Consider the following 12,397-nt stretch of genomic DNA (forward strand, 5'->3'; position numbering starts at 1 on the left):
GGCTCATATCAACAATCTAATCTTTCACTTTAAGAAACTAGAAAAAGAATATAAAATTAAACCCAAAGTACTTAAAAGAAAGAAAATTATAAATATTATAGCAAGAATCAATACAACTGAAAACAGAAAAACAGCTGAGCAAAATCAATAAAACTAAAGGCTGATTTTTTTTTTATTGGAGTATAATTGCTTTACAATGTTGTATTAGTTTCTGCTCTACCACAAAGTGAATCAGCTATATTTATACATATATCACCTCCCTCTTGAGCCTCCCTCCCACACCTCCATCCCACTCCTCTAGGTCATCATAGAGCACTGAGTTCCCTGAGCTTCCCTCTAGCTATTTCATGATGGACATTTAGGTTTAAAATCTGATTCTTTGAAAAGTTGATAAAATTGATACATCTATAGCCAGACTGACCAAGAAGAAGAATTGAAGACACAAATTAGCAACATTCAGAATGAAAGAAGAGACATCACAGACTTTAAAAGGATCATGAAAGACTACTACAAACATATAAATTCTATAATGTGGATGAAATGGACAAATTCCTCGAGAGGCACAAACTACCAAAACCCATTCAAGAATAAATAGATAATTTTCAAACTTCTGTATCTTGGACTTCCCTGGTGGTGCGGTGGATAAGAATCCACCTGCGAAGGCGGGGAACATGATTCTATCCCTGGTCTGGGAAGATTCCACATGCCTTGAACAATTAAGCCTGAGTGCCTAGAGCCTGTGCTCTGCAACAAGAGAAACCAGCACAGCGAGAAACCCATGCTCCACAATTAGAGAAAGCCCATGCAAAGCAACAAAGATTCAGCCAAAAATAAATAAATACAAAAACTCCACACTTCTATATCTAGTAAAGAAATTTATTTTGTAGAAAAAAATTTCCTAAAAGGAAATTACAGACACAGGTCGTTTCATGGGAAAATACTACTAAATATTTAAGGAAAAAAATAATACCAATTCTACATAATGTTTTCCAGATTATAGAAGAGGAGAGAGAACTTTCCAACTCATTTTAAAAGGCCAGCCAATATTAACCTAATATCAAACTAGGCAAAGACATTAATAGAAAACTGCAGATCAGTATCCCTCATGCAGAAATCCCAAACAAAATATTTTTTAAAAATCACTTTCATTTTTCACTTTCACGCATTGGAGAAGGAAATGGCAACCCACTCCAGTGTTCTTGCCTGGAGAATCCCAGGGACGGGGGAGCCTGGTGGGCTGCCGTCTATGGGATCGCATAGAGTTGGACATGACTGAAGCGACTTAGCAGCAGCAATATTTATAGAGGACGATATATCATAACCAAGAGGAGTTCATTCCAGGAATAAAGAATCTGTTCAACATTCAAAACCCATCAATGAAAAGCCCACCATATTAACAGACTAACCAAAAAGTGCACTTAAATATAAACCCAACAAGATATGTGGGGCTTCCCTCATAGCTCAGTTGGTAAAGAATCTGCCTGCAGTGCAAGAGATCCTGGTTTGATCCCTAGATAGGGAAGATCCCCTGGAGAAGGGAACGGCTACCCCTTCAGTATTCTGGCCTAGAGAATTCCATGAACTGTATAGTCCATGGGATCGCAAAGAGTGGGACACAATTGAGCAACTTTCACTTTCTTTCTTCCACAAAATATGTGCACAATCCATAGGCTAAAAACTACAAAACACTGATGAATAAAATCAAAGCAAATCTAGATAATGAAGAGCTATCCATGTTGTTAAATTGGAAAATTCAATATTGGTAAAATGTCAAGTATCCCAAATTTAATACACAGATTCAGATTCAGCACAATCCCAATCAAAACCCAGAAAGATAGTTCCAAAATTTATATCAAAAAGCAAAGAAACTAAAGTAGTCAAAACAATTCTAAAAGAGAAAAACAAAGATGGGGGATTCACACTACCCAGTTTCAACACTTAAGTATAAAGTTATGGTAATCAGGATGATGTGGTATTGGTAAAAGGACAGATAAATGTACCAATGGAACAGAAGAGAGAGCCCAGAAATAGACACAACTATAGTTCAGTATTTGACAAAAGTTCAAAGACAATTTAATGACGAAGAATAGGCTTTAAAAAATGGTGCTGGAACAACTGGATGTCTATACAAAAAATAAAATAATATATAATACTAAGAGTGGGCTCTATGGACTTTGAGTGATAATGTGTTATATAGATTCATGTTAGTTTCTTAGTTTTGATAAATGCAGAATGGTTACATAAGATGTTAAAATTAGAGGAAGCTGGATGAAAGGTTAACTAGAAGCTCTATATTATCTTTGTAACTTTTTGTAAGTATAAAATAATTTCAAAATGAAATATTTTAAATGATTATAGAATGATTTAACTTCAATCTAATCTCTTAAGTAAAACTGTAACATATTTTTTAAAAGACTTCTCAATGTAATTTAAACTGTTATGATTTTTCTTATTTTTAAATTATATCCCTCTTAAGATGTATAGTCAAAGCACTGTTTTGATGACTCTTAGTAATTTTCCTAATGATCATGCCATTAATTTGATAGACATCTAAGGTCAAGTGTTTCTGTTTATTTTAAAAAGGAGGGAATTGTGTTTTTTCTTTTTTATTTCTTTTAATTATATAAAAATTATATATACATCTAAAGACAGACTGTACATTTGTCTTGTTTCTGTTCCTGTCCCCTCCACTCTGTTCCCTCTCTCTCCTTGTAGGTAACCATCTTTATTAATTCAGAGGTTTCATCCTTCTGTGTGCATGTGTGCAAAGTCACTCCAGTCATGTCCAACTCTGTGTGACCCTATGGACCATAGCCCTCCAGGCTCCTCTGTCCATGGGATTCGCTAGGTAAGAATACTGCAGTGGGTAATCATGCCCTTCTCCAGGGGATCTTCCCAACCCAGGGTCTCCAGCATTCCAGGCAGATTCTTTACCATTTGAGCCACCAGGGAAGTCCATTAGCATATCCTAGATCAGTATACAGCTTTATCATTTCCTTTTTATAGATGCATTATACTTAAAAAAAATTTTTTTTCAACCTGTTCCCTAATGATGAATGCGTAGCCTAATGAATTATTGCCAATGTATCTTTGAGATTGATTCCTAGAAATGAGATTTCTGGGTCAAAGGGTAAATGCATGTATACTTTTGGTGGGTATCACAGTAATGCTCTATCAATGTGCATTCTCACAAGTAATTTACATGCATATTGCCAAAATATTGTTTTGCTAATCTGATTATGTGGAAAATGGCATTTCAGTGTAGTTTTAAATTTTTTTATTTACTATTTACATTTATTTTTGGCCGTGCCAGGCTTTCTCTAGTTGTGGTGAGCAGTGAGGAGATACTCTCTAGTTGCAGTGCAGAAATTTCTTATTGCAGTGGCTTTCTTGTTGCGGAGCATGGACTCTAGAACTCTTGGGCTTCAGTAGTTGCAGTACATGGACTCAGTAGTTGTGGCGCATGGGTTTAGTTGCCCTGCAGTATGTGAGATCTTCCCAGACCAGTGTTCAAACCTGTGTCCCCTGCACTGGCAGGCAGATTCCTAACCACTGGACCACTAGGGAAATTCACATGGTAGTTTAAATTTGTATTCTTTTTATATAGTATTTTAATACAGTAGACTAAATACTTTTTCATTGTTTAAGATCAGATCAGATCAGTCGCTCAGTCGTGTCCGACTCTTTGCGACCCCATGAATCGCAGCACCCCAGGCCTCCTTGTCCATCACCAACTCCCGGAGTTCACTCAGACTCACGTCCATCGAGTCAATGATGCCATCCAGCCATCTCATCCTCTGTCGTCCTCTTCTCCTCTTGCCCCCAATCCCTCCCAGCATCAGAGTCTTTTCCAATGAGTCAACTCTTCGCATGAAGTGGCCAAAGTACTGGAGTTTCATCTTTAGCATCATTCCTTCCAAAGAACACCCTGAGTTGATCTCCCTCAGAATGGACTGGTTGGATCTCCTTGCAGTCCAAGGGACTCTCAAGAGTCTTCTCCAACACCACAGTTCAAAAGCATCAATTCTTTGGCGCTCAGCTTTCTTCACAGTCCAACTCTCACATCCATACATGACCACAGGAAAAACCATAGCCTTGACTAGATGAACCTTTGTTGGCAAAGTAATGTCTCTGCTTTTGAACATGCTATCTAGGTTGGTCACAACTTTCCTTCCAAGGAGTAAGCGTCTTTTAATTTCATGGCTGTAGTCACCATCTGCAGCGATTTTGGAGCCCCCAAAATAAAGTCTGACAGTGTTTCCACTGTTTCCCCATCTATTTGCCATGAAGTGATGGGACCGGATGCCATGATCTTCGTTTTCTGAATGTTGAGCTTTAAGCCAACATTTTCACTCTCCACTTTCACTTTCATCAAGAGGCTTTTGAGTTCCTCTTCACTTTCTGCCATAAGGGTGGTGTCATCTGCATCTCTGAGGTTATTGATATTTCTCCTGGCAATCTTGATTCCAGCTTGTGTTTCTTCCAGTCCAGCGTTTCTCATGATGTACTCTGGATATAAGTTAAATAAACAGGGTGACAATATACAGCCTTGACGAACTCCTTTTCCTATCTGAAACCAGCCTGTTGTTCCATGTCCAAGTCTAACTGTTGCTTCCTGATCTGCATACAAATCTCTCAAAAGGCAGATCAGGTGGTCTGGTATTCCCATCTCTTGAAGAATTTTCCACAGTTTATTGTGATCCACACAGTCAAAGGCTTTGGCATAGTCAATAAAGCAGAAATAGATGTTTTTCTGGAACTCTCTTGCTTTTTCCATGATCCAGCAGATGTTGGCAATTTGATCTCCGGTTCCTCTGCCTTTTCTAAAACCAGTTTGAACATCAGGAAGTTCACGGTTCACATATTGCTGAAGCCTGGCTTGGAGAATTTTGAGCATTACTTAACTAGTGTGTGAGATGAGTGCAATTGTGTGGTAGTTTGAGCATTCTTTGGCATTGCCTTTCTTTGGGATTAGAATGAAAACCGACCTTTTCCAGTCCTGTGGCCACTGCTGAGTTTTCCAGATTTGCTTGCATATTGAGTGCAGCACTTTCACAGCATCATCTTTCAGGATTTGAAATAGCTCAGCTGGAATTCCATCACCTCCACTAGCTTTGTTCGTAGTGATGCTTTCTAAGGCCCACTTGACTTCACATTCCAGGATGTCTGGCTCTGGGTCAGTGATCACACCATCGTGATTATCTGGGTCGTGAAGATCTTTTTGTATAGTTCTTCTGTGTATTCTTGCCATCTCTTCTTAATATCTTCTGCTTCTGTTAGGTCCATACCATTTCTGTCCTTTATCGAGCCCATCTTTGCATGAAATGTTCCCTTGGTATCTCTGATTTTCTTGAAGAGATCTCTAGTCTTTCCCATTCTGTTGTTTTCCTCTATTTCTTTGCACTGATCGCTGAGGAAAGCTTTCTTATCTCTTCTTGCTATTCTTTGGAACTCTGCATTCAGATGCTTATATCTTTCCTTTTCTCCTTTGCTTTTCACTTCTCTGCTTTTCACAGCTATTTGTAAGGCCTCCCCAGACAGCCATTTTGCTTTTTTGCATTTCTTTTCCATGGGGATGGTCTTGATCCCTGTCTCCTGTACAATGTCACGAACCTTATTCCATAGTTCATCAGGCACTCTATCAGATCTAGTCCCTTAAATCTATTTCTCACTTCCACTGTATAATCATAAGGGATTTGATTTAGGTCATACCTGAATGGTCTAGTGGTTTTCCCTACTTTCTTCAATTTAAGTCTGAATTTGGCAATAAGGAGTTCACGGTCTGAGCCACAGTCAGCTCCTGGTCTTGTTTTTGCTGACTGTATAGAGCTTCTCCATCTTTGGCTGCAAATAGTATAATCAATCTGATTTCGGTGTTGACCATCTGGTGATGTCCATGTATAGAGTCTTCTCTTGTGTTGTTGGAAGAGGGTGTTTGTTATGACCAGTGCATTTTCTTGGCAAAACTCTATTAGTCTTTGCCCTGCTTCATTCCATATTCCCAGGCCAAATTTGCCTGTTACTCCAGGTGTTTCTTGACTTCCTACTTTTGCATTCCAGTCCTTTATGCAAAGAGTCGGACAGGACTGAGCAACTGATCTGATCTGATCTGGTAATGAAAAGGACATCTTTTTTGGGTGTTAGTTCTAAAAGGTCTTGTAGGTCTTCATAGAACCGTTCAACTTCAGCTTCTTCAGCATTACTGGTTGGGGCATAGACTTGGGTTACTGTGATATTGAATGGTTTGCCTTGGAAATGAACAGAGATCATTCTGTCGTTTTTGAGATTGCATCCAGGTACTGCATTTCGGACTCTTTTGTTGACCATGATGGCTACTCCATTTCTTCTGAGGGATTCCTGCCCGCAGTAGTAGATATAATGGTCATCTGAGTTAAATTCACCCATTCCAGTCCATTTCAGTTCGCTGATTCCTAGAATGTCGACATTCACTCTTGCCATCTCTTGTTTGATCACTTACAATTTGCCTTGATTCATGGACCTGACATTCCAGGTTCCTATGCACTATTGCTCTTTACAGCATCAGACCTTGCTTCTATCACCAGTCACATCTACAGCTGGGTATTGTTTTTGCTTTGGCTCCATCCCTTCATTCTTTCTGGAGTTATTTATCCACTGATATCCAGGAGCATATTGGGCACCTACTGACCTGGGGAGTTTCTCTTTCAGTATCCTATCATTTTGCCTTTTCATACTATTCATGGGGTTCTCAAAGCAAGAATACTGAAGTGGTTTGCCATTCCCTTCTTCAGTGGACCACATTCTGTCATTGTTTAAAGACCACTGCATTTTTCTGGTAACCTATCTTTTCATATATTTTGCCCATTTTTATATTTGTATGTTAGATTTTTCTTCTAAAAATTCAGGAAGTATATAAATATGTTATCACTCAGTCGTGTCCAACTGTTTGTGACCCCGCCATGGACTGTAGCTCACCAGGCTCCTCTGTCCATGGGATTCTCCAGGCAAGAATACTGGAGTGGATTGCCAATTCCTTCTCCAGAACTCTTTATCTATTTTGGATATTTGCCCTTTCCCTGTGATGTAAGTCTTTTGTTTTTTGCCTTTGCTTTTAAAGATTTTTTTGCCATGCAGGTTTTTTTTAAAAAAGAAAAAGCTTCTTATGAAGAAGTGAAATTCTTATACAGTGCAAGATGTCATATAAAGATGAACATTATTCCATTGCACTAGGGGGAAAGCCTTGGACCAAAATATGGCAACCACTGTTGAAGTTGACTGCTCAACAGAATTTTCTTTTACCATTCTATATTTACTGATTTATTTACTCAAAAATATTTATTGAGTTCCTAATCTGTGCTGAGGTCTTCCCTGGTGGCTCAGAAGTAAAGAATTCGCCTGCCAATGCAGGAGACGCAGATTCGATCCCTGGGTTGGGAAGATCCCTCGGAGGGGGAAATGGCAGCTCACTCCACTATTCTTGCCTGGGAAACCCCATGGACAGAGGAGCCTGGCAGGCTACAGTCCATAGTGTTGCAGAGTCGGACATGACTTAGCAATTAAACAACAACAACAACAATCTGTGCTGGGCACTGTTATTTGGTATCCTGAGAGCAGAATTGAAAAAGTCGCTCAGTCGTGTCCGACTCTTTGAGACCCCATGGACTGTAGCCTACCAGGGTCCTCCATCCGTGGGATTCTCCGGGCAAAATACTGGAGTGGGGTGCCGTTTCCTTCCCCAGAGAGCAGAATTAGCTGCATCTACAGGTCAAGGGCTCCTATTCCAGCCTGAGTCTTAAGATGTGTGACTTTGGTAATGGCTGCCTTGACATCCTTGTTTCTTAGAGTGTAAATGAGGGGATTGAGGATTGGTGTGAGAATAGCATATGCTACATTGCCCATAATGTGGAAGTCGAGGGGCAGGTCAGCCCTGTAGGCCACATAGGCTATGGCAATGGATGAGTAGTAGGTGCCAACCACCAGGAGGTGGGAGCTGCAGGTGGAGAAGGCTTTGGAGCGTCCTTCTCGGGAGCCAATGCGAAGCACTGAGGCCAGGATGTGGGCATAGGAGAGAAGCACCAGGAGAAGGGGCAGGAAGGACACCACCATGGCGATGCAGAAGCCCATGAGGGTCTGGGGGGTTGTGTCAGAGCAGGAGGCTTGAACTAGAGCCAAATGATCACAAAAGCAGTGGTAGATTCTAGCAATGTTGTCATATGCCATCTGGGAGGTCTTCACTACTGCTGGGATGGGCAGAAGGAGGGCGGTGAGCCAGGCACTGGCTGCCAGGGCAGCATTGGTCTGTGGGGTCATGAGCGCAGTGTAGTGCAGTGGGCGGCAGATAGCCACATAGCGGTCATAGGCCATGGCCACCAGGATGAAGGCTTCAGAGCATGTAAAGCTTTGGAAGAGGTACATCTGCAATAAGCAGGAAGTAAAGCTGAGAAAATGGTCCCCAAACAGGAAAAGGGACAGCATCTTGGGGACAGTGGTTGTGGTGAAGAGGATGTCCAGGGCTGAGAGGTTGATCAGGAAGAAGTACATGGGCTTGTGGAGGCTGGACTCTGCCACCACAGCCACCAGGATCAGGGCATTACCCATGAGGATGAGAAGGTAGAAAAGGAGAAAAATTAAAAACACAGGGAGGAAGAGGGACTCTGGCAGAGAGGGGATGCCCACCAGGTAGAAGACTGGTGAGCCACCCACTGATCCATTACAGGTTGTGGCCTCCATAGTAAGCCAGAGCTGGATTTCTGGGAGATGGGCAGCTGGAACATCTGGACACTGGAATATCTGGAAACAATAGAATCAAAGGATTCTGGAATGAGAAATCTACAATATTTACACTCTAGTCAAAATATAAAGGTAATATTACAACCAGCTCTTGAAGACTTATTAGTAGGTTGCGGTATTAACTCCTACCGTATGAACCCAAAACTTCTACCTCCTTTCTTTTGTCAAACTAATTATTAATTAACTAATAACCTACCAAATGAAAGACTTGCTATGTTCAGCTGACACAGTGATGAAAATGGAGAAAGCAGGCAAAGTCCCTATTTTCTTAGACTTTACATTTTACTAGGATAATCAGATGTAAACAGTTGATTGTTGAATTATGATTGTGAAAAACTCTCTGGAAAGATTTCTGCTAGTCTTCATCTTAGATTTTATGTATCTAGTTTGGGATGTCAGGTCTCTTAAATCAAGTCCTTGAACTCATGCCTCTTCTTTTGAATCAAAGTTCCACCATGTTGCTTTGGAAGGACTGCTTTCTCCAAAGTTCTTTGCAACATGCTATTGCTCACATAGTTATCAAGTTTATTCTTCTCTTGTAAGCCTTGAATAGTAGTTCTTCCTGACTCCTTCTAAGCTAGATGTCAGTACTTCCATTTCTGTGTAGAATATAATAGATCACGCTAGCCCAACACTTTCACTGCAGCAATTAGGCAAACCTGAGTGAGTTACACAAATCATATTTTTCAGTAATTTGGAGAAACATGGGTGCAAGAAGGATTCAATGAGTTGGATTTCCAGGTAGGAGGGGTCCTCCAAAGTGAACCTACAATCACCAGCTCTTTTCTTCTCTGGGAATATGACTCTGAGATGACTCCATCCCTGATGTTGCTTCTAATAAAATCTCTCTCATGCCATTGAATTATAAAAATGCCAAATCTAGACATGGTCAGCCAGGTTTTTTTTTCTTTGTAGACAGAAGGGGCAAGAGCTTGCCCAAGATTACACAGCAGAGCTAGGACCAGAACCCAGACCTCTGACTGCCAGACTAAGTCTATTTATTCTATGTTATGTCTTCTGGAGAATCTAGAACTTAAATTTTCATGTGGAGAGAGACTGGGCAACAATTGTCTCTTTCCATCTCCTTTTCTGAGATGATACTGTCAACAACAACCCTAAATTCCAAATTGTTCTTAAGTGTGGAGGGCGGCATGATTCCCTGTAAGTGGGTGAAGGCTGGTAAAATGTCTTTGTAAAAGACACCTGAAATAAGCCACTCTGTTGTGAAGTCTTCCTTGAAAGAAAAAAAAAAATGTTCTAGAGGTTGGCCCCCATTACCCAAGCAGAAAAGCAAAACTCCTGCACCTTGACTTAAAAGAGTGAACCCTCAGCTGACCAGACCCAGTCTCCTAAAGCCAATCACCAGGTTTCTCTCACACCCAAGTTGATGAGAATCACCTTTATTTTCTTGCATGTTGTAAGAGCTCAGAGAAGTCAATTTTGGATTGAATGTCACTGAGTTAAACTGATTTGGGGTTTTAGGGGCAAAAATCCAGAGCCATCAAGTCCAACTCTTTCTCCCTCCTCTGGCTCATTTCTATTAAGTGGGGGAGACAGATACTGAGTCTGAAGTCTGGAAACTGTTTTCTTAAGGTCAACTGACAATTCATAGTAGAGATGGGTCTTAAACCCAGTGTCTAAGCTCCCATCCAGTATTCATTAAGGATTTTTCATGAGATGATCCCTTAGCCTCCATTTAAAGCTTATCTTCTTATAGCCTTATTTCTCCTGACTGTCATCAAATGGCAACTCCTTGCTCTTGCTTCATTGTTTTTCCACACTAAGCTTCAGTGTTCCCTCCTCCAAGAGGTCTTTGTTGATCTCAGCTGGCTTGGAGGTCTCTTTCCTGGTTTTCACTGTTCACGTGATTTTTTCGGTCATCGCTATGATCACGCTGGATTGTCTCTTCTCTGTTTATGTGTTTGTGGCTCCATCAGACTGGAAGCCCAGGGTTGTAACTAGGCCTGATTTTCTATTTAATGAAGCACCAGCACCCTTCTTAGGAACTTGGGGTTCCAGAGGCAGGGGCCAGAATGCAGTTTCCCAACTGGCTTTGTTTTGCTACTCACTCATAAAATTAGAACGAAAGGATCATTAGCAATAAATAGTCTTAGTCTAACCCTTTGCTTATATAGCAGGGAACACAAAAGGTGGGGGGCTCAGAAGCAGGCTGTCATTTGCCCATGGTCACACAGTAAGTGAATGACAGAACCAGAATTAGACCATCAACAGGGCTGGATTATCACTTTGAGTCCAGGATAGCTAAGCAATGAGCCCAGGCTGCCTCATCTACTTGGGGCCACAAGACAGACCAATAAGTTGATGTTTATTTGCTCATCCTAAAGGCGCTGACACACTTTCCTTCCCTAAACTTCTGCTTGGCAGAGTCGGCCTATGCAACAAACCAACAAAACATGTGTTTAGGGTGCTAGCTAGATAATAACATGAAAAAATGTTAGTGTTCGATATTTTAAAAAAGCATGATTTGATGTAAAAACACAGCAAAAATTGGAAAATTTTTGGACTCCTTTACATTTATTTTGTGGTTTAGATTAAATAATTTTATTTTGAATACATATTTCAGGGGGTGTTTTCAGGACTTAAGAACACTAAACATTGTTAGAAGACCATTTCTTTGGCCAAGATTATCTATGAGCCAGTTACAGTGCTGGAGGGGACAGAGAACAGAAGAACCAGTCACTGAATGTCCAACCTCACACCATGCATTTCTCCTCCCATCATGAAATCTTGCCAGGGAGTGGTTATGCCCCTTCAACAAAGGAGAAACTGAGGGTTGAAGAAGAACAGATATTTGTTCAAGGGTGGTGAGGGGTGAGAGCAGAGGATGTTCTGGAGCCAACCTGCTGGCAAAAGACTGAGCCCTGCCTGGCAGCCCAGAGTCCTGGCCCCTTGCTTGCTGTGACTTTGGGCCTTGAGGCCTCAGTCTTCCCATCTGCAAAATGAACACCTTGGGAGAGATAATCTCCTCCAACTCAATATACACTTTTTAGTGTCCCCTCTGGATTTGGCCCTGCAAAGGGTCTGAGCTGAATGCCTCCTGGCCTAAGACTCTAGAAAAGAGAGTAAGGTTCTCCCATTTATTAAGCTCCTGGTGCATGCTTCATTCTTTATAGTCATTGTGTCATTGTACAGCTCTACAACTCCCAAATCCATGCCCTTCTCTCATATTCCCCTACCCCGTGCTATTCCCACAGAAAAGGAGAATAGATGTGAATTATAGAGTTTGGGTTTATTACCTGGAATTAGAAAGACCTGGGTTTCCATTCTCTCTCTGCCTCTTTCACTTTCCCTCTCGAACTGCAGTTCTCTCCTCTGTGACTCAGTGTTGACGGACACCTTGTTGAATATTCCCATTTCTTTTACCATCCTCAGCCTTGCTTCCTTGTGAGAATCTCTTACAAGATCATTGGCCTCTTGATTATGACTGCACATCCCTGTCTGTCCTGCCAAGGTGGCTGACCTGGGGTCACATAGTCAGACTGTGTGTGCACATGGGGATCTGGATGCTAGCACAGCACGTGTGTATGCCTGGACTTCTGGCCTCCCTGAGCTTGCCTACCCATCCACCCCAGACTTTTCTCCCTTCTGAACACTCCCTCCCCAGCCC

The 12,397-nt window shown here is 41.3% G+C and overlaps 2 protein-coding genes across 2 annotated transcripts in view; one reads left to right on the plus strand and one right to left on the minus strand.

The window, feature by feature from the left end:
• The window catches only part of SLCO2B1 (solute carrier organic anion transporter family member 2B1), a 156,020-nt gene that overhangs the window by 49,264 nt on the left and 94,359 nt on the right, over positions 1-12,397 (plus strand). The gene's annotated exons all lie outside the window — the stretch shown is intronic.
• On the minus strand, positions 7,069-8,906 carry LOC133226846 (olfactory receptor 2AT4). The gene has a single exon (XM_061380843.1). It carries the CDS (start codon positions 8,707-8,709, stop codon positions 7,738-7,740), a length of 972 nt encoding a protein of 323 aa, XP_061236827.1. The 5' UTR covers positions 8,710-8,906; the 3' UTR covers positions 7,069-7,737.

The sequence above is a fragment of the Bos javanicus genome, chromosome 15, assembly GCF_032452875.1.
Source record: "Bos javanicus breed banteng chromosome 15, ARS-OSU_banteng_1.0, whole genome shotgun sequence".
Lineage (NCBI taxonomy): Eukaryota > Metazoa > Chordata > Mammalia > Artiodactyla > Bovidae > Bos > Bos javanicus.

Coding starts and splice junctions, on each gene's coding strand:
- LOC133226846 (XM_061380843.1), bottom strand. CDS start 8,709: ATGGAGGCCACAACCTGTAATGGATCAGTGGGTGGCTCACCAGTCTTC.